Raw genomic sequence first — 27,809 nt, 5'->3', positions numbered from 1 at the left:
CGCAGCCTCGGGTTTGCTTGGCTCTCCCTGTTAGCATGCTATTGTGCAAAGCAAACTCTTAAGTCAACTTTGCCGTGTGCGGCAGCGTGGAAACGGACGAGAGCAGGTAGCTGACTGAATCGGCAACAAAGTTGAATTTATCGACATTAAAGAGGACGCGTGCTGCGAAACTTACGGCAACAAATGTCCCTGCATATTGACTCGCCTGATAAGTGCCTAGTTTACATGGAATAACATTTGTTTGAGCGTGTATGGACTGAAACTCTTTTGAAGTTAGCTTGAAAAAGCATAGGAGGACAATGAATCTTTCTTTTGACGACCCGTCACTGGACACCTTAGACTCCAGTTTGTCTTTACACGATCCGAGTGATATTGACACAGCCCTGCTCAATGACATCGATGGTAAGAGAGCGTTTGTTTACACTTCTATCGCTGGTTGGCAAGTTGAACAAAGTGTTGCTTTGTGTTTTTGTGAAGGCTGTCAGACACATACACGTGTTCATAACATAACAATCAGTCTTATTGACAGAAATGTGATACAGTGCAAGCTGTCAGAAACAAATGCATTGTAAAGTCGGCTGGGAAAACGCATAACAGCTAGCTGGGGCTTTATCTGCGCATGCTTAATAGCGCCCTAAATGTTTGCGATTAGAGATAAAATGCATCATGTCATTAGGATGGTGGACAGTGTTCACTGTCTATCAGCAGAAGTTGAATTAGGAACAGCCACGCCCCCTCCAACGTCACTCAAGCATACTGTCGGGCTTTCCCTCTTATAAGGTTCTGACATATGTTGGCCTACCAGCACAATTCTGTCACTATTTTCATTTTATTTCTAAATTCCATAACATATCAAGATTACGTTTCATTCATTTTATCTATATTAAATACCGATAAGTGTTCATTTATTTGTTTACATATATATATATATATATATATATATATATATCTTCGACAGTTAAAATCCTTCAATGATTTTTGTTATTTTATGATTTAGTGTTCATCTTAGTAACGGTCAAATTGAAAGTGCATCCTCAGTTTTTGTGTGTTAAAATGTGAACTGACCGAGAGTAACCTTTGTGCTAGAGCGGAAGGTGTCCGATAGTAACCTCTCGTTTAAAGCACGCGCGCGCTGCGCGGCATAGCGAGGCGCTTTCTCGGGCTCTGATTGGTCGAGGGCGATCGCCTCATAAAAATACACTGGCCGCCATGTCTGTGCATAAACACTGCCGAAGTCTTGTGTGTAAATATGGATTCAGATTTATGGAGAAGAAATATGGAGCAAATAAAATAGTTTTTTACACTGTCGTGAACTCTCCAGTAGAGTAGTCTCACTGTTATAATAATAATAAAATAATCACTATAATAATAACATTATTATCAATACATATTATTGTGCTGGATTTTTTTACATTTTTTTGCTCATATTATTATTATTATTTATAAAATATCTAATAACGATCTATGATTATAAAATCTTTAGTAATAAATAAAAATAACAGTAAAATATTATTTTATTACTACTATTATTTAAAACTTATCTCTTTCTGATTGTAATACACAATAGTAGAAATGGTAAAATATTACAATACTAAAATAATAATTGTTATAATTGTTCTCTGTATATAAAGTGCTTGAATTTCATTATACATTCCTTAATATAATAATCAGTAAAATATGTTTGAAAATGAAAAAGGCCACTGTCGTTGAGTGATGAGTCGAGAGCCGTAACTTTAAAAATGAAAAGATATTTTTAAATATCTTGTGCTCAAATGAAAAATCAACCCAAAGGTTATGCTAAAATGAAAATGAATGCAAACTAAGGTTAAAACGAAATGCAAGGGACATTTACTGATTTAATAAGTGACATAATGTTCCAATTCTAAATGTCGTTTTTTAACAATTTCGTAATGTATTTATAATTGTGACTTATATTTATTTAATTATTACATTGAGTAATTTTGCCCACCATATGTTATTGCTTAGAGTACATTACATGTTTAAATACAAGGTAGGCCCTTAAAATTGTCCTTATGATGGCATAACTCGATCAATGTGATCATATGATCCTGGTAAATGGCCAGCAGCACTAGCATTAATTAATAGCTATTAATATTGCTTCTGTAGCCTGCAGGTTTTTGAACTTTATATTGATAAGCTTCATAACCCAAACCCATAGTAAAAAAATCATCAGAGATAGCATTTTCTCTTATGCGTGTATTCATCTGGCTCAGTGTTGAGGTTGCGGCTGTGTCTCTGTCCTTGTGCAAGAGGATTTCTGAATGTTGAAACTCGGTAATGTGACTCTTTGCAGTCAGATCACTTGCTCCATCCTGTGTGAATAAGCGAATTAGCTCTCTGCAGCCATCGGATACATTTGTCATGCTTTATGGCAGAGGTTTGGGTGAAAGACCAGATCAGATCTAATGTGAGTGGACAATTAACTTGTGCTTTGTTTTCATCTTAATCGGCGCCACACTAGCCGTTATTTCAAGTGATTTTTAAGTGATAGCTTCATGTCCAATCAACGGACAGGTGGAGGAAGACAAATCATGCATTAGCGTCTGCCATCGGGAGGTTGTTAATCACTTGACCGTCGGGACTCCCTGCTGAGTTAATGGCTTCAAAAACTGAAAAGGCATATCAAGCTTGCTTGAAGTTTTTATTTCTGTTGCTGATGCACGCTTGTGTTCTCGTCAAGTGACCAACGAGCTTCTTCTTTTACTGAAAATCTGACAAAACCTCAACCTGAGGATTGTTTTCGTCACATTCCGCTGTATATCATTGTAATCCAAAGTGATTCTGTCACCAAGCGTTTTTCCTGAATTTTTCACCTGCTTTAAATGACTATTAAAATCTGAAAATGCATATGGACATACGTGTTCTACAGTAAGCCTTGAGGGGAAAATACACGATCACATTTTTACAAAGTATGAATTGCTGTCTAAATTTTGGCGAGCTCCACGTGACATGGAATCAAAGAGAGCTGTGGTGAGTCGGTATGTTTTGGGGCATTGATACAGATATCCCGATCCAATTCACAAGCTCTTGATACAATATCGATTCATATGGGTTTATTTAAGTTATAATGTCCCTTTTGCTTACATATAAAATAAATCATCTCCCTGCTAATGCTGTTCATTATACAGGGGACCTTTTAACTAGGTACATTAAGAAAATATAAATTTTACTGGTTATATTTTATTACTTTTTCATAATTTTGGTCACATTTTGGCTTTTAAAAAATTTACAAATACATTTATTCAATCAATTAATAAGTTATATTATTTTTGTTACATATTTATTGTTAAATTGCATAATTTGTACTATTTACAAGTATTTACATTGATTTGTTGAACATGTGCTAAAACCGGTACCGTCTCTTTTAACAAAAAGGGGCAGCGTCTTTAAATGAGCTCATATAAACGAGAGAGTACTCGAATAGCTTTAGCCTACCTCATCTGTGCGATGCATGATTTGAATTAAATGTTTTTTTTGTTGTCGTTTTGATCAATAACTGACTGTAAAGAACAGAAAGGGTATTAAAAGAGACATTAATCAATGAGAAATGTGTTGCGTGAATCTTGTCTTTGGACACATATTACACAGAACAACTTTTACTCTCAGCACGCTGTGAAAGAATTCTGCTGAAAGGATTTAGTCATGAACACTTCATGACTAAACTACACAACTGGCAAGTGAAATGTAAACATTTACCTGCCAGTTGCCATATATTCACTTCAGTCACATAGCGTGAAATTTGTGAGGGATTTCCTCTCATTGTAGTGGAGGTTACGCATTGAGTGACAGATCGATCTTGGGATTTAAGAATCGATATCAAGATCATTCAAATGAAGGTCGCAATTAATTGGAAAACAATATTTTTACCCACCCCCTATTTGTCACCCCTCAATTAATCGGCAAGTGTGTCATACCTCCGACTGAAGAGAGCGAGATCTCAGCAAAACAGTGAGGAAGATCAAGTTGTTTGGAGTCTGCTAGTGTGGTGCCAACTTTACAGGTGTTGACACATCATATACCCCTTCTTTTTGACATGGAAATCCAAAATATTGAGCAAAGTGAGTAAATAAATCTGGTGTTTTAGTGTGTTGACGTGAAAATGTTTCCCTTTTACATTTTTTTTAATCATATTGCATATTCAAATACAAGAGTTTTTCTAGAAACTCTTATTTGGATGACTATAGGCCTATTTGACTGTTTTCTCTGTGAGAACCAGAGGTAAAAAAAATAGTACAGAGAAAATATTCTCTTATAAAAGTATACACAAAATATATTAAGAATGCAAGTATCAGAAATTGAAGCATACAAAAACCAAGACCAATGGCCTACTTGAGCGCAATTGGAAAGTGAAATTCATCAGTGGCTGATTTGGATTTGAATATAGCTCCACCCTTGTGGGTTTGTTTATTTGGCTCATTACAATATTTGGCTAATTACATTCTACATTCAAATGGATTTGAAGTTAATAAGTGAGAGTGTGATTTGATTGTTGGCATGCCAATGAGATGCGGAAAAATATATTAAAGATTTAAGTTTGAGAACCTGCTAAAAATGTTGGTAAAGAGTGCTAAGGGTCTGAATAAAATATATGTTCTCTTACGAGAGGTTCTCTCGTATTGCGTAAGCTAGCTTACGCTACGGGAAAGATTCATCTTTTCTGAGATATTGAAGCCAAAAAATTATCCTTAATTTTGTATCATTTGTCAACGCAGTGCAGCAACTGCAGACCTTGAGCGGGCTAGCTAGCGAGCTCATTGGTTGCTCTGCGGCAACTGCTGCAGCCTATAGATCGAACTTAGGCGAACTTCGCGTCCAATGAGAGGCGTCCGCGCGCTAACTGCATCAAAGCCCGCCAAAATGGGCGTGGCTAGAGTGCATATAAGCGTAGTTCGTAGGCTGGAACCCTGATTTTCATCTCTTCAGCGAAGCTCTTCGCATCTCTGAACTGGAAGCCGCGTCGCCATTCGAGGGGCATCTAGCAAGCTTGGACTGCGCTCGAAGAAGCCGGCCGTCTCCGCCACCTTCAGCCATCCGGCGACTTATCCTTTTTTAGAGCAAGCTAGTTCTTAACGAACTTCACAAAAGAGTAACGAGCGTCTTTTTTAAGATGCCTCGCACCACTTGCGCTTCATGCCACGCCCCTCTCAGCGCCGGAGACCGCCACATCATCTGCGCTCTCTGCCTGGGACTGGGGCATGCAGAGCTCGCCCTCGCTGAAGGCGGATGCGACCTCTGCAAGGAGCTTCCAATGTCGACCCTGCGGGCTCGACTCGAAGCGCTCAGAACCGAGCCGCCGCGCGCCTTCCGTTCCGCCGCACAGGAAAAAGCGCCGCTCCCAAAGGCTGCCAGAACCGGTGATAGAAGCGACTGCCTCGCCGGAGCCTCTCCCTCGAGCATCGCTCTCACCCTCCCCGCCCCCCCGGGACGCGCAGTTGCCGCCCAGCGGCCGCACTGCGGCCATCTTGGAGGACGAGGCAGAGGATAAGGGCTGTTCCATCATGGCTTCGGACAGCGAGGAGTGGTCAGGCTCCCATGCCTCCTCCTCGGCCCAGGAATCCAGCAGGACCCGCGCCGGAGTCGAAGGGGAACTAACACGCCTCCTCACACAGGCCGCCGACCGCCTCGGGCTCGAGTGGTCACCGCCTCCTGTGCAGGCTCCCAACAGACTCGACGGCTGCGCAACACGAGGATTCGGTAGCAGCACACCTTTGCCCGCCCTCCGCGAGATGGCGGTCTAAGCCAGTGCTCCTGTCTAAGGCCTGCAGAGCGGCTTCCGCCTATGTTGGCCGCGCCTATTCCGCCGCCGGCCAAGCTGCATTTGCTCTGCACTCCATGGCCGTCTTACAGATCCTCCAAGCGGACCTTCTTCGGGAGTGGGATGAGAAAGGCAGGCACCCAGAGGCTGTTACAGATCTATGAAGCGTGACGGACCTCGCCCTTCGCGCCACCAAAGCTGCAGCCCAAGCTCTAGGGAAGTGCATGGCCTCGCTGACTGTGACCGAGAGACACCTGTGGCTAACGCTAGCCGACATGGGAGAAGCAGAGCGCTCCACCTTCCTCAACGCACCGCTCTCTCCGACCGGTCTCTTCGGCTCCGCGGTGAGTGGCATTGTTGACCGCTTTTCAGAAGTCCAGAAAGCCACCCAAGCCATGAACCTCTTCCTGCCGCATCGCGCTAGCTCCTCTGCAGGCCGCCCACGTGACCAGCCTCCTGCACGAGCCTCTTCACAGCGCCCAGCTCAACAAAGTCAGACTTCTCAGCGTCGACAGGGCAGCCGCCCTCGATCGCGCTCAGACAGCCGCCGCAGACCGCCGCCGCAGACCGCCGCCCCCCCGCGGGCCTCGGTCTAAGGTTGCGCTGAAACCTGAGCAACCGAAGTCCTCCTAGCCTTGTTGAAAAAAAAAAACGACGGCTCAGTCCCGCCGCGGCCGGACCACCGTCAAAGCTTCGCCCCTGTCAGTCCCCCTCTCTCAGGCTACTACAGTGGTGGATTCAGCAGCCAACAAGCCGGTGATACTGCCCGCTTGCCTGCACTCAAACGCCGTTTTCACGGCGACCCAAATAAATCTTGTAAAGAGCAAACATGCCTTATGTGTAGAAAATGTGCCCACAATCCAGTGTTCACCTCTACACACAAGCATTACACTTCCCGTGTCCCGATCAGAGCCCACTCACATAAAGCGGACACAGCCCGCTCGAGTGTTAGAGTCAATAAACGCGCTCACGAATACGTGCGCGCGCCCATTCTCTGCCCGCTCTGTCACACGGCCAGCAAACACTTCTCTGTATGTAAGTCCCGTGCCCGTGACTATGCTCGCGCATCACTTAACAGATGTGACTCTTTCCCCATTCACCTCAATCGGGAAGTCACTCACAGAACAGCCTGTCCCTGCTGTCTGCGAGCAGTCATGCATAAGCACAGTAAGCGCGCTCACACATTCTGTTCAGCACACTGTGTGCAGCAATCAGGGCGATTTGGCCATTCACCCTCTAGCGTTACGCTTCAAAGCGTGGGAAGCTATCCCAGGGATATCCAAATGGGTGTTAAGCACAATAAAACAGGGCTATTTGCTACAGTTCGATCGCTGCCCTCCCCGCTTCAGAGCGCGGCTCGAAACTATTGTGAACACGGAAGCAGCCTGCATGCTTCGTTCAGAAATAGCATACCTTCTGTGCAAAAGGGCCATAGAGAAAGTGCCGTCTTTGCTGAGCGAGTCTGGGTTTTACAGCCGTTATTTTCTTGTTCCCAAGAAAGACGGCGGCCTCAGACCAATATTAGATCTCAAGGGTTTGAACAAGGTGCTTGCAAAAAGACCGTTCAAAATGCTTACAATCAGGAAACTCCTCGCGCATACGCGCCAGGGGGACTGGTTTATCTCTCTCGATCTGAAAGATGCCTACTTTCAGATTCAGATAAATCCCGTCACAGGCCATTCTTGAGATTCGCCTTCGACGGCCAGGTTTATCAATACACCGTCCTTCCGTTCGGCCTGTCTTTAGCACCCGTACTTTCACGAAGTGCATGGATGCGGCGCTCGCACCCCTCGCGGAGTCAGGGCTTGTGAATTCTGAACTATTTGGAGGACTGGCTGATTATGGCACAGTCACATACGGAGCTTCTGTCTCACAGAACAGTTCTCCTCAGCCATCTGAACAGTTTGGGTCTTGCAGTCAATTGGACCAAGAGCTCACTACAGCCCAGTCAGGCAATTTCCTTCCTTGGAATAGAACTAGACTCCGTGGCAATGACGGCTCGCTTATCTACACAGCGTGCGCCGTGTTCAGCGACTAGCCGCGTCCTTTCAGATGAACAGCCTCACGCCTCTGAAAAAATTTCAGAGAGTGCTAGGTTACATGGCCTCAGCCGCAGCAGTACTTCAGCTGGGTTTACTGCGCATGCGCCGCTTCAGCATTGGCTAAACACCCGGCGTCTCGCCGGGCTTGGGCCACAGGCCGCCAGCCGATCAAGGTGACTCAGACCTGTATTTCAGCTCTGCAGCCCTGGACAGTGGCCGAATGGTATCAGCGGGAGTGACGATGGGAGCTGTATCTCGCCGAAAAGTCATCTCGACAGACGCGTCCAACACGGGTTGGGGCGCGGTCTGCGAGGGCTCTCCGGTTTTTGGCCTATGGTCAGTTCAGGAAAAGCTCCTTCACATAAATTGTCTGGAAATGATAGCGGTCGAGTACTCGCTTGCGCGCTTTCTCCCGGTCATTCAGGGTCACCACGTCCTGGTCCGTTCAGACAACAGATCTGTGGTATCCTACCTAAACCGTCAAGGCGGTGTCAGATCCAGGAACCTCTTCCATCTGACGAAACGCATACTGAGTTGGTCCCAGTGCCACCTGCGCTCGCTGAGGGCGACGCACGTGCCAGGCCACCTGAACGACGGCCCAGACAGACTGTCCAGAGACAATATTCCTCCAGGGGAATGGTCCCTCACGCTCAAACAGTCCAGAAGTTATGGCGCGTATTCGGCAGAGCAGAGATAGACCTCTTTGCGTCAGAAGAGAACTCTCACTGCCCAATATTTTTCTCGAAAAGCGAGGACGCGCTGGCCCAGGACTGGCCCAACCGCCCGCTTTACACCTTCCCTCCCGTCTCGCTATTGCCACAGGTAATGCAGAGGATCAGGGAAATGCGTCACTTGGTGCTCCTCATAGCCCCGCGTTGGGAGAATCAGACATGGTTCCCGGAGCTTACGCAGCTGTCACTGACAGCGCCGTGGCCCATCCCAGTGAGAGCAGATCTCCTCTCTCAAGCTCGCGGCACAATCTTGCATCCAGAGCGCTGGGCGCTGCAAGCGTGGGTGATCAACGACTACCCGTCGCTCTGCCAGAAGGGGTAATAAACACCATCATACACGCTACAGCCCCTTCCACGAGAAGACTCTATGCGTCAAAATGGTCTGTGTTTTCAATATGGTGCATCAACAGAGACCTGGACCCACGGACATGTGGGGTGTCGTCGCTGCTCGTGTTTTTACAAGAGCTGCTGGATAAGGGCAGATCCCCATCCACGCTCAAAGTGTATGTGGCGGCCGTCGCGGCGTTCGCTGAACCCCTGCACGGCCAGTCACTGGGAAAAAACGAGCTGGTCATCCGCTTCCTCAAGGGAGCTAGAAGGATGAACCCTCCGCGCCCCCCATCGGTTCCTATCTGGGATCTTTCTATAGTTCTCGAATCTATGACAGCCCCCCCTTTCGAACCGCTTCAATCCGTGGATTTGAAATACCTTTCACTCAAAACCGTTTTTCTGACTGCCCTGTCATCAGTCAAACGTGTGGGAGACCTTCACGCGCTGTCTGTCAGCGCTGCGTGTCTTGAGTTTGGACCAAGTGACTCCAAGGTCATTTTAAAGCCTAGACACGGCTATGTTCCCAAGGTGATCGGTACTCCTTTCAGAGCACAGGTCATTTCCCTATCGGCGCTGCCAGCATCCGATAGCGAACGCGAAGCCAATCTCCTTTGCCCAGTCAGAGCACTGAGATTGTATACTGCGCGCTCCGCCTCTTTCAGACGCTCTGAGCAGCTTTTCGTTTCGTTCGAGGGCGCACCAAAGGTCTCGCCGCCTCGAAACAGACACTGTCTAGATGGATAGTGGACGCTATTGCTGCCGCATAACGCATCAAAAGACCTGCCATGCCCGTTGGGCATTAGGGCTCACTCCACTAGAGGCATGGCCTCATCGTGGGCATGGTCCAGCGGGATTTCCATTCACGACATATGTGTGGCAGCGGGCTGGGCTTCCCCTCCACCTTTGTCAGATTTTACAATCTGGAAGTGCCCGCCCTGCAGGCAAAACTACTAGCGGTTTAATACGCTACAGCTCCCCTGGTGAGCTGCACTGATGGGACTCATTCCACACAGACCGGCACCGCCGCTCTGTCGTTCCCTTCCCACTATGTGCTTATGTATTACACACACACTGGCCCGCACTCTTGCCGGCCAAATATTATTTCCCCACTCACAAGGGCTCCCCGGGTCCCCCACCCCGGGGCTCATGCAGTGGATGCTTGGCGCGACGGCATTGACAATGGGTTCCCGTGAGCGTAAGCTAGCTTACACAATACGAGAGAACCTCTCGTAAGAGAACAAATCAGTTACCTAACGTAACCTCGGTTCTCTCTAGATGAGGGAACGAGTATTGCGTAGCCGGCCGTGCTCGCGCCACGAGCAACTTTTCGCTTCATTCAATGAAAACCAGGGTTCCAGCCAACGAACTACGCTTATATGCACTTGAGCCATGCCCATTTTGGCGGGCTTTGATGCAGTAAGCGCGCGGACGCCTCTCATTGGACGCGAGTTCGCCCAAGTTCGTCTATAGGCTGCAGCAGTTGCCGCAGAGCAACCAATGAGCTCGCTAGCTAGCCCGCTCAAGGTCTGCAGTTGCTGCACTGCGTTGACAAATGATACAAAATTAAGGATAATTTTTTGGCTTCAATATCTCAGAAAAGATTAATCTTTCCCGTAGCGTAAGCTAGCTTACGCAATACTCGTTCCCTCATCTAGAGAGAACCGAGGTTACGTTAGGTAACCAATTAGTTTTTTTACATGCACGATTACATAAAAGTACTTACTTTTAGTATTTTGTGTCAACAGTACTTAAGTACAAGTACTTTACTCCCCTGGCGAGAATGGATTGGCTTACATTTTCACTATTGGAACAGGTGCCATGAACCTGTTTAATGATTCGATATTATAAAATCCAATATTATTTTATTCTTTCCATCATTTAACTGGCAATAGTTGATTATGATACATGAAAACCACTGAGAAACCCATTGCTCACTCTTTCTTTCTGTCTTTCTTTCTTTCTTTCTTTCTCTGTTTTGACAGACATGCTCCAGCTTATCAGTAACCAAGACATGGAGTTCGGAGGGCTGTTTGATCACGCTCCATTCCCCGCTCCCCCTGCCCCCACACCGGACCTTTCAGGCCTGCCTTACTCCAACCCCTCGTCTCCTCCACCCACCTCCTCTGTGCCCACCACCACCTCCTCCATCCTCAGCAGCAGCCCTCACCTGGACGCCCTGCTTGGCCCCCCCATCACCCGCAGCTCCTCCATCCCAGACAAGGGGTTCCACCCTTACACATTTCAGCAGTCTCCGCTGGCCCAGGTGACCTCCACCCCAGGAAACCCCACCACACTGCAGACTACGCAACCCAAAGCTCAGCCTGCTCCATCTCCCAGCCTCCATCCTTCCACCCCAGCTGGGAAGAGCCCAGTGCTTGGCTCCACTCAGCAGACTCCCTTCAGCTCGCCTACACCCCAACCGCAGCAGCAGCCCATGGTCACTTACCCCAACCAGAATGGCTACACTGGTGAGCTTGAACTATTAACATTGCAGAACCAGACATTTGACCATCGGCATATTAAGGATATTTAAAGTATACAAGCTTAGTTTGGTATTCAATCTCCAGCTGGACTATGGCAGCTTCATAAGTGTGGCGTCTAATTCCTGTACAACAAACATTTCAAAAGTAGAGCAAACTTGGCAATAGTATTTGGATCAACCATTTTTTCCCCTGGTATTATTACATTTTGGATTTCTAGATGTGTATTATTATTATTATTATTATTATTATAATTATTGTGTTTTAAGATTATTTATGTTATATTGTGTCAATGAGTAATGGGACGTCACCTGATCGCTCTCTAACCAATGATATGTCAGCACTGACATTTCACTCCAGACAGCCCTGATATGAGGGTTTGTTATGAAATAAAGGCAGTGTTTGTCTGAGGTCAAGGTGCAGACTGTCGTGATGTCACCTCTTTCTAGTCCTAGAAACCTAGTGACCTTTTACCACACATTGTGTAGTAGAGTTTTCATGTATGGTGCAGCACCACCCACATTCTTTCTTTGTATGTTCCCTTATCGAAGTTTACGTAATGTCTCCAGGTCCAAGAGAGAATGCAGCATCACACTAGCGTAGATCAAAGTTCATTCAAGTGACATGAACAATTTATTACTATAGCTAATGAATGAGAATCACTTTGATAAGTCTGTGAATGTTTGTACGTTCATCATGTTTATTGGGTGCGATTACAGTATTGTCAACAGAACAAGATTTCCTTAAATTGTAACAAAGTTTATGATTTCAGATATGAAAACATTTGATTTACATTTTAATTTATTAGTTTTTTCTTGCCATTGCTTTCCCCTTATGATCTCATTGGTTCTTGCAGCTGTCAATCAGCAGATCTCCCCTCAGCCAATCATGAGTCTCCCCGCCTCTCCCAAGAAAGTTCAGCCAATTGCCATTCAAGCTCAGGTGCAGAGCCTCTCGACTTCACCTGTCCTGACCACCTCCTCCAGCCCACACACACAGACCATCTCCCCTCATGTTCAGCATGTACCTGTAAGTGCTTTCATTTGAATCACTGATGTGCACATGCCCAATCATTCATATTAGCATCATGTTTCTTTGAGTTGTGACTTACATTTTCTTACTGACCCCCTCTGTATTTGTGTGTTGCAGTTTTTGTTGCAGCCTCAGTTCATTAAGGCTGAGTCTCTCTTGCTAACTACTCTGAAACCTGAAGTATCCATAGTAACAACAGTAGCAACACCCTGCATCACATCACTAGCTACATCCACTGCACCGGTCCAGAACACCTCACTGCAGGTACACAACACATTCTCAACACTGTTTTGTTTAGTGTTATATAGTTTTTGAGTTGTTTGTGTTATTGTTTTTGTATTTGGTTTTATTGTATTGTTTTGTGGATTGGTTTTGTTTGGCTATGTTTTGGGGGGGGTCGGGGGAAGGGGAGTTGTTTTGTTTGTTTCGTGTCATACATAATTTGGTTTTGCTTGGAAAGGGTTTGGTTTGTTTTTGTTTGTTTAATTTAGTTTTTTTTTTATTTGTTTGTTTGTTTTTTGTGTTTTGTCTTTTGTGGATTTTGTTTGGCTTCTTTTTTTTTTTCATCTTTCATCAATAATTTAGCAACAAAACTCACTGACCAATAAGATTTTGGGTCAGGTGTCTGGAACTGGCTTTCCATGAGCTGACTCTTATTCATATCTTCTGTCTTAGACTTATTACAGTATAAATACTGTAGTACAATTCCTACATCACTGGTTAAAGCAAGTGTAATTTGTATTGTCAGATGAGTTTCATCTTGCATTCAAGCATGTGATTGATGAGTGCTTTTTCACTTCTCTTGGTGTGAATAGGCCTTTAGTCAGCATTTGGGTTTGCTGTTTTTGTTTGGCTCTTTGTGTGAACAGACTAGGCATATTATTACAGTTATTATCAATGTTCTAGACATTTGATATTAAAATCACTTTTTTAAACCATGGATTGCCTTTTATTTGCCATTGTTTGCTCTTTTCGTTCTTACAAGGCATGTTTGAATCTTTTTTTTCTGTAATTTCTCACTTTTCTATTCAGTCAATCAATCTCTGTTTCAGGCTCTGATGAGTGGCGGCACCATCCTGACCACCATTCCACTAGTAATGGACACGGAGAAAATGCCCATCAACCGCATCACCATCAGTGGGAAACCAGGCAGCCAGCCGCACAAGGGTGAGAAACGCACTGCCCACAACGCCATTGAGAAACGCTACCGCTCCTCCATCAACGACAAGATTATCGAGCTCAAAGATCTGGTGGCGGGAACAGAAGCTAAGGTTGGCCCCCATTGTCTTTGTCAAAACCAACTTTTACATTGGTCTGGTTGCTCAGTTACCAGGAGAATATCCTTACTGCCAGCAAAATGTGTTTGAAAGCTTTGACCTGATGATATGAGCTACTCAAACTACCTTGTGCAGCTCTGGTCTTACCTGTAGCCAGTGAGAAGGGTTAAATATGTTCTTGCTATCACTTTTAATTGAAGATTGTCTCTTGCGCAGCTCAATAAGTCAGCAGTGTTGAGGAAAGTCATTGATCACATACGCTACCTTCAGAAGTCCAACCAAAAACTGAAGCAGGAGAACATGGCTCTCAAAATGTCCATCCAGAATAACAGTAAGCACGTCCAGAGTACCTTGCTCTGCTCTAAAGCCAACGTTAAACCAATATTAACCCTGTTTACTATCTTAATACATGTTTCTGGCCATGGTTTTGCGTAACTCAGCACACTTTATTGTAAACTTTCATTAAAATGTATTAGTTTGCTATAATCTACTGTATGTGTTAGCCTGCCTTTGAAATGACTTCCCTTTTTGGCTGATATTGCTTAGGCCAATAGCCAAGTAGTTATTTAGGCTTTTTGTTTTTTTAGCTTAACATTAATATAATAAAGTCTCCAGCAAAAAATAGCAAATATCGATAGATTTGCAAAACAAGCATTTCCATTGGGATATATCAAGATGGTACTGATTGTGAATTTCTGGTGTGAAATGGGCACTTTCCAAAATCTGATCTATTTTTAATGAATGAAATCAAGTCTCGTCTTATTTAGTTTTTCTTGGTGACGATTCATTCACAAAAGCATGACATTATGGAAGTAAATGGGCTGACTTGAAGCTTATTCTAAAATGATCTACCTGCCATAGCAGTATGTTCCCAGAAAACATTTCTTTGCGTTGATCAGTCACTCTGTCTTTACAGAGTCTCTGAAAGATCTTGTGACCATGGAGGTGGATGTGAAACCAGAGATTCCCACCCCTCCATCCTCAGATGCTGGCTCCCCACAGTCCAGCGGACCCTACTCCCATCACAGCAGCGACTCAGAACCTGACAGCCCAATGGGAGAAGACAGCAAGGTGGGCCTGTCCTCCATCAAGTCATCCAAATCTACTTTCATGCCTTTAACCATAATGGAATAATTTTCTTGTGATTTTAGTAAAGTGTGGGTAATTCGATTGCTTGAGGATAGAAGAATAACCACAACACAATAACAAATTTTGCCATCTTTCTTTCTTGTTCTCTCTCTATTAGCCGGTGGTTGAGAGGACTGGAGGAATGCTGGACCGCTCTCGCATGGCTCTGTGCGCTTTCACCCTCCTCTTCCTGTCCTTTAACCCATTGGCATCTCTGCTGTGTGGGGCCTGGAGCAGCTCTGGAGCATCTGTCTCAGGACATGCAGGAAGCAGGAGTATGCTGGCAGTGCCGGAAGCAGGTGCTGATACTCACATGTCAACTCTGGAGAGATTTGATTGAAGGCAAAAGAACTCAAAAGTCAGGTAGCATCCACCTGGATGATGAGATCGCAGCCATAGTGTGCCAGTACATTCGCTATTGGTGGGCAGGAGAGAGGAGAGTGATTAGTGCCAATGGGGGGAAATTTGGCAAGACACCAGAGTTACAGCCCTACTCTTTTCAAGAAGTGTCCTAGGATTTTTAAGGACCTCAGGTTAACATCTCATCTGAAGGACAGTGCTTTTTTTTCTAGTGTCTCCATCACTATACTGGGGCAATAGGACACACAGAGACTGCAGGGTGATCACCCCCCTGCTGGTTTCCTAATACCTCTACCAGTAGCAACCTTAGTTTCCCCAGGAGGTCTCCCATCCAGGTACTGGCTAGGCTCAAACCTGCTTAGTTTCAGTGGGCAACCAGTCTTGAGCTACAGGGTGATATGGCTGCTGGCTATGAGTTAGATCAAAACTTGTTCTTCTTTGGAATATTGTTCACTGATGAATTACTCACAAACATCAGGACAATGTAGGAAGACAGTTAAGAGGGTCAGTTTTGATGTCATATTGACTTCACTATCTAAATTGTTTGACAATCAAATTTTGTATTTTTATTTTGTGGTGTGTATGCTGCAGATTCATGGGGTTTGATGGATTGGTTGTTGCCCACTTTACTGGTGTGGTTGTTGAACGGTATTCTGGTTGCTGGAGTTCTTATCAGATTGCTAGTGTATGGAGAACCTGTGACCAGACCCCACTCAGAATCATCTGTCCTCTTCTGGAGACACCGCAAACAGGCAGACCTGGACCTAGCCAGGGTAAAATCACACTCGCAACCACAAAGCTCTGTATTTTACGTGGCAGTCAGTTTATCAAGTCCCATTTGCATATAATGTATGATTTTTCTCTAATGGTCTTGTGGGTCCTCTTGCAGGGAGACTTTGCTCAGGCCTCTCAGAACCTGTGGACGTGTCTCAAAGCTCTCGGCCGTCCTCTGCCCACCTCTCAGCTGGATCTGACCTGTGCTGTGCTGTGGTCCGCTCTGCGTTTGTGTCTGCAGAGAGTGTGGGTCGGTCGCTGGCTGGCCAGTCGAGCTGGAGTCCTCCGTTCCAATCGGCCCCTACAGGAGGACGCCCGCAAGAGCTGCCGTGATGCTGCCTTGGTCTACCACCGTCTACATCAACTCCACATGACTGGTGAGTAGGGTTGGGGGATACAGCTAAAAACTAAGGATGTTGATTTAAAGCATACACTGATGTAAATTCAGTAATAAAAAAAACACTATATTGACTTCTAAAGAACTTTTGCTATTGTATAATCAGTATTATACTCATCTGCCACAATAATGTCTTTGGGTTACCTGTATTATTATATTAAGCCATTATTTGACTTATACCGAATTACCATTATTTGGGGGCCTTTAAGCAAGTACATATATGATGTTGTTGTGTGTGTGTGTGCAGGCAAGCTTGGTGGCAGCCATCTCTCTGCGATCCACATGGCTCTGAGTGCGCTCAATCTGGCCGAGTGTGCAGCAGCCTGTCTCCCTGTTGCAACACTGGCAGAAATCAACGTGTCTGCAGCCCTCCGAGTCAAAACCAGCCTACCCCGTCTGCTTCACTTCACCACTGTGAGTGTGATGCTTTTAAGTGCTGCCTACATAGGGTTTGCCACAGAGCCACAGTCTCCTCCTTCATCTTGTGCAGATATTTGAATGTTGCTTGTGAAATTGTTTTCATTCTTGTTAAATATGTATCTGTGTTTTGTTTCTGTAGAGCATGTGGTGAGTTGAGATATGACTTTTCTTGTCTCTGTCTGGGTATTCCTATAGCGAGTGTTCTTGAGCAGCGCTCGACAGGCCTGTCTCTCGCCCAGTGGCAGTGTCCCTCCCGCTATGCAGTGGTTGTGTCACCCTCTTGGTCATCGCTTCTTTGTGGATGGAGAATGGTCCATACGCAGCACCCCTAAAGAGAGCGTCTACAGCCAGGCAGGAAACTCAGGTCAGCATCATATTACCACAGGACTATCAAAGGCTTCAGTTTGTGAGGGCTAAAAGGATCTTTGCTCATTTGTTGCAAACTTACTAACACTCTTCATTTTCTCTAGTTACGAATGTGTTGCCAATAGTGATTTCCCCAGTCTCAACCTTTCTGTGTGATTTTGTGTTTGTCTGTAGTTGACCCGCTGGCTCAAGTGACCCAGGCGTTCCGTGAGCATCTGTTGGAGAAGGCCCTGTACTGTGTGGCACAGCCGCAGGGTGATAACACCCTCACTGATGGGGAAGGGCAAGTACCTCTTTAAATGTAGCCTATAGTAGGAAATAGGAATATGTGTTTTATTGGGCTATGTCAGCGTTCATCGCATCAGTCCGTTTGGGCTGCTATTGGGAGCAAATAATCCAATTCTGATGGTTAACTGGTTTCAAAATTACATGGTTATCCATCTTTACTGTACATTTTAAAATGTTTTGTTTTCTGGATTTTAATCTTAAATTCTCCATTTGAGTTTTAGTATGAAAATTGTTTAAACCAATACAAAAAAACAGCAAAGCAGGATATATTTATAATTTAAGGTACACGGTATCATATTGGTTGTGGACCATAACATTAAAAATAATTATCTGCTATTTTCTGTCAGTAAAAATATCCATGTCGGTGTGTGGTACTGAATACGAAGTGTGTTCAAGATATGTCACATCTTAAAAAAAAATAAAAAATAATATAACTGGGACAATAATTAACAACAAAGGTTTCACCTATCTAAACACAAAAGAACACAATGAGCCAGCCAACCACATTGGCATAGCACAAGAGGCACAAACAAGCAAACAAACAAACAAAAAGGCAGGACAAGGAAGACAGTGCAGCAGTAAGATTTCATGTCAAGTGTAATGTAAACAGTCCTGACTATCTAATAACCATTTCTTCAAGTTATGTTTAAAAGAAACGTACGATTTAAAATTCCTAATTTGAATGGGAATGTGATTCCATTCACGAGCAGCCCTTACTGAAAAAGCTGTTTGACCAAGCGCACTCTTCCTAAACGGGACAATGCAGTCACCTCTTGCTTCACTCCTTGTAGATCTGAGAGCATTTGGTGCTGTGCTCACAAACTGGCGCAATACTGGAGGAGCCAGTCCATGCTGAATTTTGTACAGAAGACAGAGATCTGCATATATAATCAAGTTTTCGAAATTCAATAAATTATATTTTTTTAAAACATGACAATGATGATAATATATGGATTTCCTATCGAGTACTTTAAGAGTTTTCTTATATAGGGATAATAATGGTTTAAGAGAAGTGTTGCTAGCTTGTGACCAGGTAGTCAAACAATAGGTAAAATGAGATAAAATCATGGAGTGCATGAACATCATAGCGGCCCTTTTTGACATGCAGCTACGGACATATCTAAAATTTGCCAGGTAAGTGCACTGTAAGTCGCTTTGGATAAAAGGGTCTGCCAAATGCATAAATGTAGATGTAAATGTAAATCTAATATATATATATATATATATATATATATATATATATATATATACATTGAAAAAAATAATATATATATATAAACATTATGTATGTATGTATGTGTGTGTGTGTGTGTGTGTGTGTGTGTGTATGTATACACATGTCAAATAAATATAAATTATATTTATAATTTATATATAATTATAAATATAAATTATTTATATACATACACACACATATATACAATTTGCATAGTGTAATTTAAAAAGTATCTAGTATATTTAAAATATTAATATATACAAATATTAGTATTAATATGTTCAATTTTAAATTAAACTAGATGAATAAATATAAAAAAAGTTAATGAATACAAACTTATTGTTAAGTGTTACTAATTACTATTAAAGCTAAACCTAAATTTACTTCTAAATGTGTAACTTAAATGTCAATGTTGAATCTTAATTTAGACATATCAAATAAATATAAATTATTTATTAGATTATAAATAAGCATATATCTATAGATAGATATACCGGTAATCTATGTATTATATAATGAATAAATATATTTTAATTAAATATAATCTGTTTATCAACATTAATTGTTGCTAAATCGTACGTAATTGTTTTTACATTTAAAATATATTTTTTTTTGATTATTTACATTTTATTTATTTTACCCAATTTTAGATTCTCCACCTTTTACACTGCAGTGATGTATGAATGAACACATGAAGTGTTTATGTATGGTTTAAATAATAATTAAGTGGTGTTTGTTGTTTAACAGAGAATACTCTGACACTCTGGAATACCTGCAGTTACTCACCAGCGCATCAGACGCAGCCGGAGCCACAACACAATCCTTCGCCATTGGATCCAACATGGCCACTGTTACAGGTCAGTTTCACTTTTCTTTCAGTTAGCTTTTGCTTTGACCCTTGATTGTTTTATGCTGTATACTCCTGGAACCTTGGTTCTCAGTATCAGTATCAGAGCGTCAAAAACATTGGTCACTGCAGAGAGGGGAACCACTGCTGTAATTGACATCACAGTGTTCATCTCAGCATGTTTTCATTGAAACAGATGTTAGTCTGGTTGATTGAAGAACAGTTTGTGAGTGATCGTGATTGTGTCCTTGACCTTCAGGCTGTGACACTCACTCGAAATGGTGGTCGTCGGTCGCTGTGGTGATCATTAATTGGCTCCAGGGAGATGACGTGGCAGCTGAGAGACTCTACCCAGCGGTGGAACACCTACCACGCAGTCTTCAGTCCGCAGAGTGAGTGATGTACACAAATACACACTGGACACTCTATGGCAGCTATCCAACTGGTGGGTCACCACCCAAAAGTGTCGCGGGTCTGGTCTGATTGAAACATGAGTTGCAGGCAGGGCCGTAGCTAATGGGGTGAAAGGTGGTAATGATTCTAGGGGCCCACAACAAATTTTTAACTGTATTTTTGTTTTTTTGTTTTTATACAAAAGGGCCCCAGACCAATATACAGTCAGGGGGCCCAGAATGCCTTGCTACGGCCCTGGTCGCAGGTATAATAAACAGCAGGATAGCAGGGAAAAAAGAAAAGCTACATCCAAGTTTTAAAATGCAATAAACCATATACTCATGCATACATTTTTGTTCGGTTGCCACGTGATGTCCAATGTTAACTCTGGGCCCTGATGCAAAACCAGTTAAGAATCACTGCTCTGCGTGCATCTCCAGGAAACTTCAATAATGGAGGCCTGTGTTAACAAAACACTTTTATTAAACTGACACACACCCAAATGCAACAGCCCATCTTTCTCAAGCCATATTTGCTTTCAAGAATATTATTTCCAGAAGAAAGGAAAGATCAAACCCGTTGAAAAGAGATTGCATGTGTTATCTGTTCTTCTGATCAGAGTGGTCCTTCTCTTGGCATCACATCAGCCAGGCCGTTTGTTGATACAGCCCAGGAATTCACCGTCGTTTTGATGTGCTTTTTGTGTTGCTTTATTGCGTTTAGCTCGGTCTGTGCTTAGTACATCCTGTTTATTTTGCAGGAGTCCACTGCCCAAAGCCTGTCTCAACACTTTTAAAGCCATGCGCACTCTGCTGGCCAAACCAGAGAACTACCAGCTCAGCCTCAGTTACTGTGAGAAAGCCAGCGGCCTCTTTAGAGACAGCCTCAACCTTGGGCCACACTGCAACACCAACACTCTAGACAAGGTACGTGTGTGTACTTGTGTGTGTGTGTGTGTGTGTGTGTGTGTGTGTGTGTGTGTGTGTGTGTGTGTGTGTGACGCACTACCAGTCAAAAGTTTGGACACTACTCATTCTTTAGTATATATAGTAATAGTCATAATTAAAAAAAAAAAAAAAATGACTCAAATAGAAGTTATGTACAGTAACCAACTGTTTCTAATTAAAGGTGTAGTTCACCCAAAACTGAAAATGTTCTCATCATTTGCTCACCCTCATGCCATCTCAGATGTGTATGACTTTCTTTATTCTGCTGAACACAAATTAAGGCTATTTAAGAATATTTCAGCTCTGTAGGTCCATACAATGCAATTGAATGGTGACCAGAACTTTGAAGCTCCAAAAAGCAGATAAAGGCAGCACAAAAGTAATCCATAAGACTCCACTGGTTTAATCCATGTCTTCAGAAGCGATTTGATAGATGTTTGTAAGAAAAAGATCAAAATTTAAGTCATTTTTATACTAGAAATTCTCCTCCCAGCCCAGTACGTCGTGATTTGCACGAAGAATGTGAATCGGCAAAAACTAAATAAGAATGTGAAAGTGGAGATTTATTGTAAAATAAAAGGACTTCTGAAGACGTTGATTAAACCACTGGAGTCTGATAGATTACTTTTTGCTGCCTTTGTCATTTTTGGAGCTTCAAAGTTTTGGTCACCATTTACTTGAAATATTCTTAATTTTAGTCCAATTTTTATATATGTATGTATGTATATATATACGTTTTAAGAAATGCATATATTAGCACAATATTTATATTGTCTACAAACCCAATTTCAGGCATTTAAGCGGAAGACTTTTGGTCGAAAGTTTAAGATCACGAGAAATAGAAATTCAGTCAATTTTATCCAAAGATTGGTGTGTTAGTGTATACATTTAGCTACATAATAAGTACATAGGGGTCAATCTTGCCAGTTCTAATCACATTATTTTATAAACTCAGTTTCGGTGTTTGCGATATGATGCAGGTGTGTGTTGTTTCTTGGACAGGGCTGTAGTGCATTGTAGTTGCATTGCATGTGCCTTGAGTTGTGCAATGTTGCTGCAGTGCAATACAGAGCTGATCCGCAGTGCCTCTATTACACACACTGTGTATTATTTACAGGATCCCAAAGAGTTTGTGTATTTTCATTAAATTCTTTAATTAGGGTTGTTGTAAATGGATTTAAATAATCCATTAGATGTGGTAACTGTTCACCATTTTTTAAGGTTTACATTTTATTTTTTACAATTTTTTTAATAATTTTTAGCTTTTTGTAGCTGACTTGCAACGTGACAAATTATTATTATAATTTTATTTTAAGAACAAACATTCTATATAAAACTGCATGAATAATAATTAATCAAGAATTATATTGTATTAGAATATACTGTATATTCTTATACATTTATTATACAATACATCAGTACAATTTATTTTATAATTATTCAAAATATATTTTTTATTTTAGACAAAACATGGCATGTCACACTGCAGGACACTTCTTGAAATTTCATGTCAACTACCCATATATTTATTTGTTGCCGTTCAATATTTTCCAGATTTTTTTATTACATTAGTTCATTTGCAAAGAAGAAAAAAAAAACGAAAAAAAAAACAGGACTATTCCGGGTTCCAGTTAAACTCAATTGACAGCATTTGTGGCATTTTGTTAATTTTACAACAAAAAATAATGTCCTGTTTCACACTGTTCAAGCTGAAAAGCCCAAAGACATATGGTATGTAAGTTTCACATGTTTATGGCACCATCTAGTGGTTATTTGTGAATAAAAGCGGTTTCAATGTTTATATCGACTTATTTAAAATGGTGGCAGAATTGTGGGAAAAATTACACTTATGTTGGGATAAATGGCAGTAAAAGAAACAGTAATGATTATATTGCTAATGATATTTTAAAATGCGTATTTGCTGAATATAAGCAACTTGTGCTTGGTTAAAATGTTGTATATTATTTTATTGAAAAAGCATGTTGAATTGACATGTATCAAATATGATACAACAGGCTTTTGAGGCATCTCTCTCAATCAGCATTACACTCCATTCATGCCCACAATACAAAATATTCACAAGAGCTTTGAAAATTCTGACATATACTTTTTACAAGATATATTTAAAGAGTGAACTAATATTTCTGTGTATTTCCATGTATGTAGCCTGCTCTGTCAACATAAAATCTCATTATTTTACATTACAATCTATGATGATGTCATCTTACCATAAGTTTCTGAGACCCAGTGAAAAATGTTTTACAATTTCCCTTTTTTTTTAAAGTCAGTGTAGTGTTTGTTGCATAAAATACATATGATAAAAAAAAAGAAAAAACATTCTTATTGTATTTGATACTGTGAGACATTTCAATCCACATTTATAGACCAAGGAGAGGAAGTTATCATGGCCAAACTCTCAAACATCTGGTATCTCTGAAAAGCCAAGGGAGTCCTCTGATAATACCCCAAGATTTACTACTGTAGCATGTATGGGCTAAGAAAAACATAAATAACAATTATCCTACACAAAAACGAATTGCTGGGCAATTTTGTGTCTCCGCTGTAGCTGGTGCAGTTGCTGCTGTGTGATCTGTTGTTGGTGACACGCACTAACGTGTGGAGGGAGCAGCAGGTGGTGTCACAGCAGAGCTCTCCGACGGCCGCATCACCCGCAGAGCTGCAGGGCTTCCAGCAGGACTTGAGCTCTCTCCGCAAACTCGCACAGAGCTTCAGACCAGCCATGCGCAGGGTGAGACACACACACACACAGAGGACAGAGTCCAGACGACAAATGAGACGTGGCCATATTTTTGTCTCTGGTTCATTGAACCAAGAAATGTCCCAGTTTAAGCAAACTGTTGCAGATAGTGCACTAACCTACTTGCGTGTGTTTGGTTTTTGATGAGGAATCAAATGTTCCTTGATCTTTTGAGATAAGAGTTCATTGTAATGCGAAACATAATGTAACTTTTGGAAATCAGATTTCCTCCCCAGTCCAGACCACCTATTGAACCAAGCTTATGGAAGACTTTTCCATGGCATCGTACCGAGTGAACGCACTTTTAATGACAGCGAGGATTTCTTGGCTCATGATTATTATGATTCCAAAACGAATTATGGAATGATTAATTAATAAAGAAAATATTACTACTGCATGAAAGAAATCTCTGAGATAAGTGTCCTGAAATACCTCGCCGGTCTCTGTGACTTCTCTAGACTGTGTACACAGCAAACAAACACGTGTCCGTGGACTGCGGGCACATTTTTCAGAAGACTTTGTGCTTTCTGCCTGTCAATCATAAATAATTTCCCAGTAGTGTGAATAATAATATAAGATATGATCTGTGAAACAATTTATAATTATGCGGGTAAATTGATCTTGTTTAAAGGATGTTTGGATAGTTTTACACTAAAGCAAGAAAAAGATTAAAAACTGTTTCCTCAAGGCACATGCAGCAGCAGCAGCAGCAGTGTCTGTTCACATGCAACATGTAGTCTTCAGGCTGTATTATCATCTATCATTATTCATCCCTTTAAACACCGTAGTATCATGTGTCTGAATGGCAATATGCATATGGAAACTATATGTAGATTAGACTGTAGGATGTTCATAGTAAATACAGGTGTTGTATGTTCCATATATGGTTATTTTGGGGAGGAGACGGGATGGGGATTAAATCATGTGCATGGACGCACAGTGGGATTTATAAAGGGAATTTGCGCAGGTACATACGGTTTTATGGTTACATATGAAAAACTTTGTCCATACACAAAATCTGACTTTTGTTCACTACGCACACTATTAGTATGAAATCTACACAAATGTTCTTCATTAGGCCCCAGAAGAGCTAATCAGAGTAAAATGAGAGGAAGTTTGGAAAACCATATGGTGTTCATGGATGTGTGTACCACCTCCCGCTCTAGACTATCTTCTGAAAAATTCAGTTTCTCATTTGTTTAATTCTAAGGGTCCAAGAGATGATGGAATATGGTCCTGAATTACTGAACTGGTTTTAGTCCCAAACAAAAGTTGACTAACATCAGCTGAACCTCAGGGAAAAACAAAACATTTCTTTAAAAAGTATGATATGAAAACTTTTAAATTGTGTAAAAAAAATATATAATTGTTTTGTAATGGTACTATATTTTTTTATTGAATATTTTTTTAATTTGAATTTTTAATTTAAAATTATAAAAAAATTTTTTAACTTGCCTTAATTTATCAAATATTCTATTTGTGTCCCTCAGGATTTTTATTTATTTATTATGATTCAAAATGTTTGATATGCCCCCTTTAAATTGTGTAAATATTTTAGTTTTTGTTTTATTATGATTCAAAATGTTTGATTTGCCCCCTTTAAATTGTGTAAATATTTTAGTTTTTTGTTTTATTATGATTCAAAATGTTTGATTTGCCCCCTTTAAATTGTGTAAATATTTTAGTTTTTAGTTTTATTATGATTCAAAATGTTTGATTTGCCCCCTTTAAATTGTGTAAATATTTTAGTTTTATTATGATTCAAAATGTTTGATTTGCCCCCTTTAAATTGTGTAAATATTTTAGTTTTATTATGATTCAAAATGTTTGATTTGCCCCCTTTAAATTGTGTAAATATTTTATTTTTTTTGTTTTTATTATGATTCAAAATGTTTGATTTGCCCCCTTTAAATTGTGTAAATATTTTAGTTTTTAGTTTTATTATGATTCAAAATGTTTGATTTGCCCCCTTTAAATTGTGTAAATATTTTAGTTTTTAGTTTTATTATGATATATATTATTTTTTTTATTATTCTATAATTGTATATCTTACATTTTCATGTAGTATTTTTTTATATATATAATTTTATGGAAAATATACATGTTTTTTTTTTGTTTATTTTTATAAAATTGTCTTTTTTGTTTGTTTGTTTCCATTGTTTGAAGTTCAGCATTCAATGTTTGAATGGGTTTAACAGAATGAGATTCTGCAGGCGTGATTGTCCAGTGTAGGTGCAGTAGATCTGCTTGCCTGAATAACCCAATCCATTTCTTTCTGCAGTTGTTCCTGCATGAAGCCACAGCCCGGCTGATGGCAGGAGCCAGTCCAACACGCACACACCAGCTCTTGGACCGCAGCTTGCGTCGCCGTGCCACACCTGGCAGTAGAACAGGTGAATATGCAGCTAGTGTGTTCGTGTGTGTGCACGGAGTGTTTCGGAGACATTTGTAGCTGTATTTCTCTTTTGACAGCCACACTTTTGTTTGTTTCTCCATTTATGTATGTCTGCATTTGTATAAAGCATTTAAGTTTGTTTCTGATCTTTTTTTAAGGTAAAACCAATAATCATTATTCTTACATTTTAATAGAAACCATGTTTTGCACCATATATTATGATGCCAATTTTACATTTAGTTTGTTATTTGGCAAGTGTTTATTTTGGACCCTGTTTACATTACTTTGTGTGTGTGTGTGTTTTCACAGAAGAGTGTGAGATGCAGCCAGGACAGCGAGAACAGGCAGAGGCCGTGATGCTGGCATGCCGGTATCTGCCCCCCTCCTTCCTGTCAGCTCCAGGGCAGAGGGTGGGCATGCTGGTCGATGCCGCCCGGACACTGGAGAAATTGGGGGACAAACGCACCCTTCACGACTGCCAACAGATGATCATCAAACTAGGCAGCGGAACCACAGTCACATCCACCTAACCAACCAACCACACACACAGACACACACTTAAAAGCACTTTCACGAACACATCCCATGATCTCTCAGTAGAGAATGGCAAGCTTTTGATTCAGTCACGGTGAAACAGGAAGTCAGAGACTAGTCGAGGGTTTTGGCTTTCAAATCGTTCCACTCTTCCCCATTCAAGACGGCATATCAAATCCCAAGATAGAAAGGCAGGGTAAACAGTGGGACCCTCTTTTGAAGTATTTTGTTGGCTTTTTTGATATGACATGAATTATTTAACTTATTTATCGGCCCTGAAAAAGATTGAAAAAAAGTTATTTTTTATTCCATTTCCTTTGTGAAATGGCCTTGTGTAACTATGCACTGTCTAATCCGGCTATTAGATTACATTTTTGGCTGGCGGGTTTGACTGGTTGGTCGAATTCGATGTGTATTGTTGACCTTTTCTACTTGAGCACCTTTTAGAGAAAAAAAACATTTGAAATATCCTGATATCTTGGTGTAGATGTCTTCGAGGAGACACAAACATGAGTTGAAAAGCTAAATTAGTTCCTGCTTCACTGCATGCTATCGTCTGGGATGATATTGGTTTCGTGAGAATTAAGGCTTTATAAAAAAATAAACTCTTTTTCTTTGTATATATTTTAAATAAGTGTATTTATGGTTTGTCTGATGCTGTTGGTGAGCAGTATTTGCAAAGAAGGGTAATGGTAGAACTTGCTGAACTTAAGACCGCTTGAATGATTTCTGTCAGCAAAACTGGTCTCGGAACAGCCGAAACGAAAAATATCTACCTGCAGCCACCGAATGATGTTGGTCACTGGATTTGTGTCCATTTGCACTATTGAGTGAGTGGGCTGCTTGGTCGCCTACAGACAAAAAAGCCCAGCGTTTGCCATTGAATCCAATATTTAGGTTGTGTTTCCAACCGGGACGGTTGTAAGTCTTCCAGTGAATTTCATCTGCATCGAATGTTAGAGGCATCAGCGTTAATATCTTCATCCAAAGATTCAAAACCGATACGAGGATATACCTGCAGCTCTTTTTAGGAAGAGAACCATATTTATATGTTATTTCTAGCCCCGTTATGAACTCTGATTAATATACCTATTTTATATTCGCAGTAACTGGGAGAGATTTGCAATTGACATTCATGACTTGTACGCTAACCTTTCTGTAGTGCTTGTGATCAAGTCTCAAAGACAAAATGTGTTTAAACTTGCTACGCACATACAGTATATCCTGTTGTCTCTGATTTATTCTTTACAAAATGTAAATAAAAGTCTTTTGTAATGAAATCCTTCATTGTGTCTTTCTCATGATGTTATGACCTAAA

General features: G+C 41.6%; 1 protein-coding gene across 3 annotated transcripts; it reads left to right on the top strand.

Moving 5' to 3' along the window:
* The first annotated feature begins 31 nt into the window (after positions 1-31).
* Positions 32-27,809, top strand: LOC127647628 (sterol regulatory element-binding protein 1-like). Of its 3 annotated transcripts, none has more exons than XM_052131990.1 (19): positions 32-402; positions 10,862-11,347; positions 12,216-12,388; positions 12,509-12,655; positions 13,444-13,662; positions 13,885-13,999; positions 14,585-14,739; positions 14,915-15,095; positions 15,748-15,929; positions 16,046-16,307; positions 16,575-16,741; positions 16,943-17,111; positions 17,288-17,396; positions 19,365-19,474; positions 19,724-19,856; positions 20,618-20,783; positions 23,371-23,553; positions 25,844-25,955; positions 26,267-27,805. In XM_052131990.1, the coding sequence occupies exons 1-19, from the start codon at positions 300-302 to the stop codon at positions 26,485-26,487; spliced, it is 3,393 nt and encodes a 1,130-aa protein (XP_051987950.1). In that variant the 5' UTR covers positions 32-299; the 3' UTR covers positions 26,488-27,805. The 3 variants fall into 3 exon arrangements, with proteins under 3 accessions (XP_051987950.1, XP_051987952.1, XP_051987951.1); XM_052131991.1 differs by lacking the exon at positions 32-402 and adding an exon at positions 2,327-2,428 and having other exon boundaries at positions 26,267-27,806; XM_052131992.1 differs by lacking the exon at positions 23,371-23,553 and having other exon boundaries at positions 26,267-27,809.

The sequence above is a fragment of the Xyrauchen texanus genome, chromosome 8 (genome assembly GCF_025860055.1).
Source record: "Xyrauchen texanus isolate HMW12.3.18 chromosome 8, RBS_HiC_50CHRs, whole genome shotgun sequence".
NCBI classification, from domain to species: Eukaryota; Metazoa; Chordata; class Actinopteri; order Cypriniformes; family Catostomidae; genus Xyrauchen; species Xyrauchen texanus.
The sequence above is the reverse complement of the archived record's forward strand: the minus strand, read 5'-3'. Positions and strand labels throughout refer to the sequence as shown.

Excerpts from the sequence above, each read along its gene's own strand:
- LOC127647628 (XM_052131990.1), top strand. The coding sequence starts at position 300 with ATGAATCTTTCTTTTGACGACCCGTCACTGGACACCTTAGACTCCAGT. Across the intron at positions 12,389-12,508 it reads CTCATGTTCAGCATGTACCT|TTTTTGTTGCAGCCTCAGTT; the intron begins GTAAGTGCTTTC and ends TGTGTGTTGCAG. Across the intron at positions 19,475-19,723 it reads CAACATGGCCACTGTTACAG|GCTGTGACACTCACTCGAAA; the intron begins GTCAGTTTCACT and ends CTTGACCTTCAG.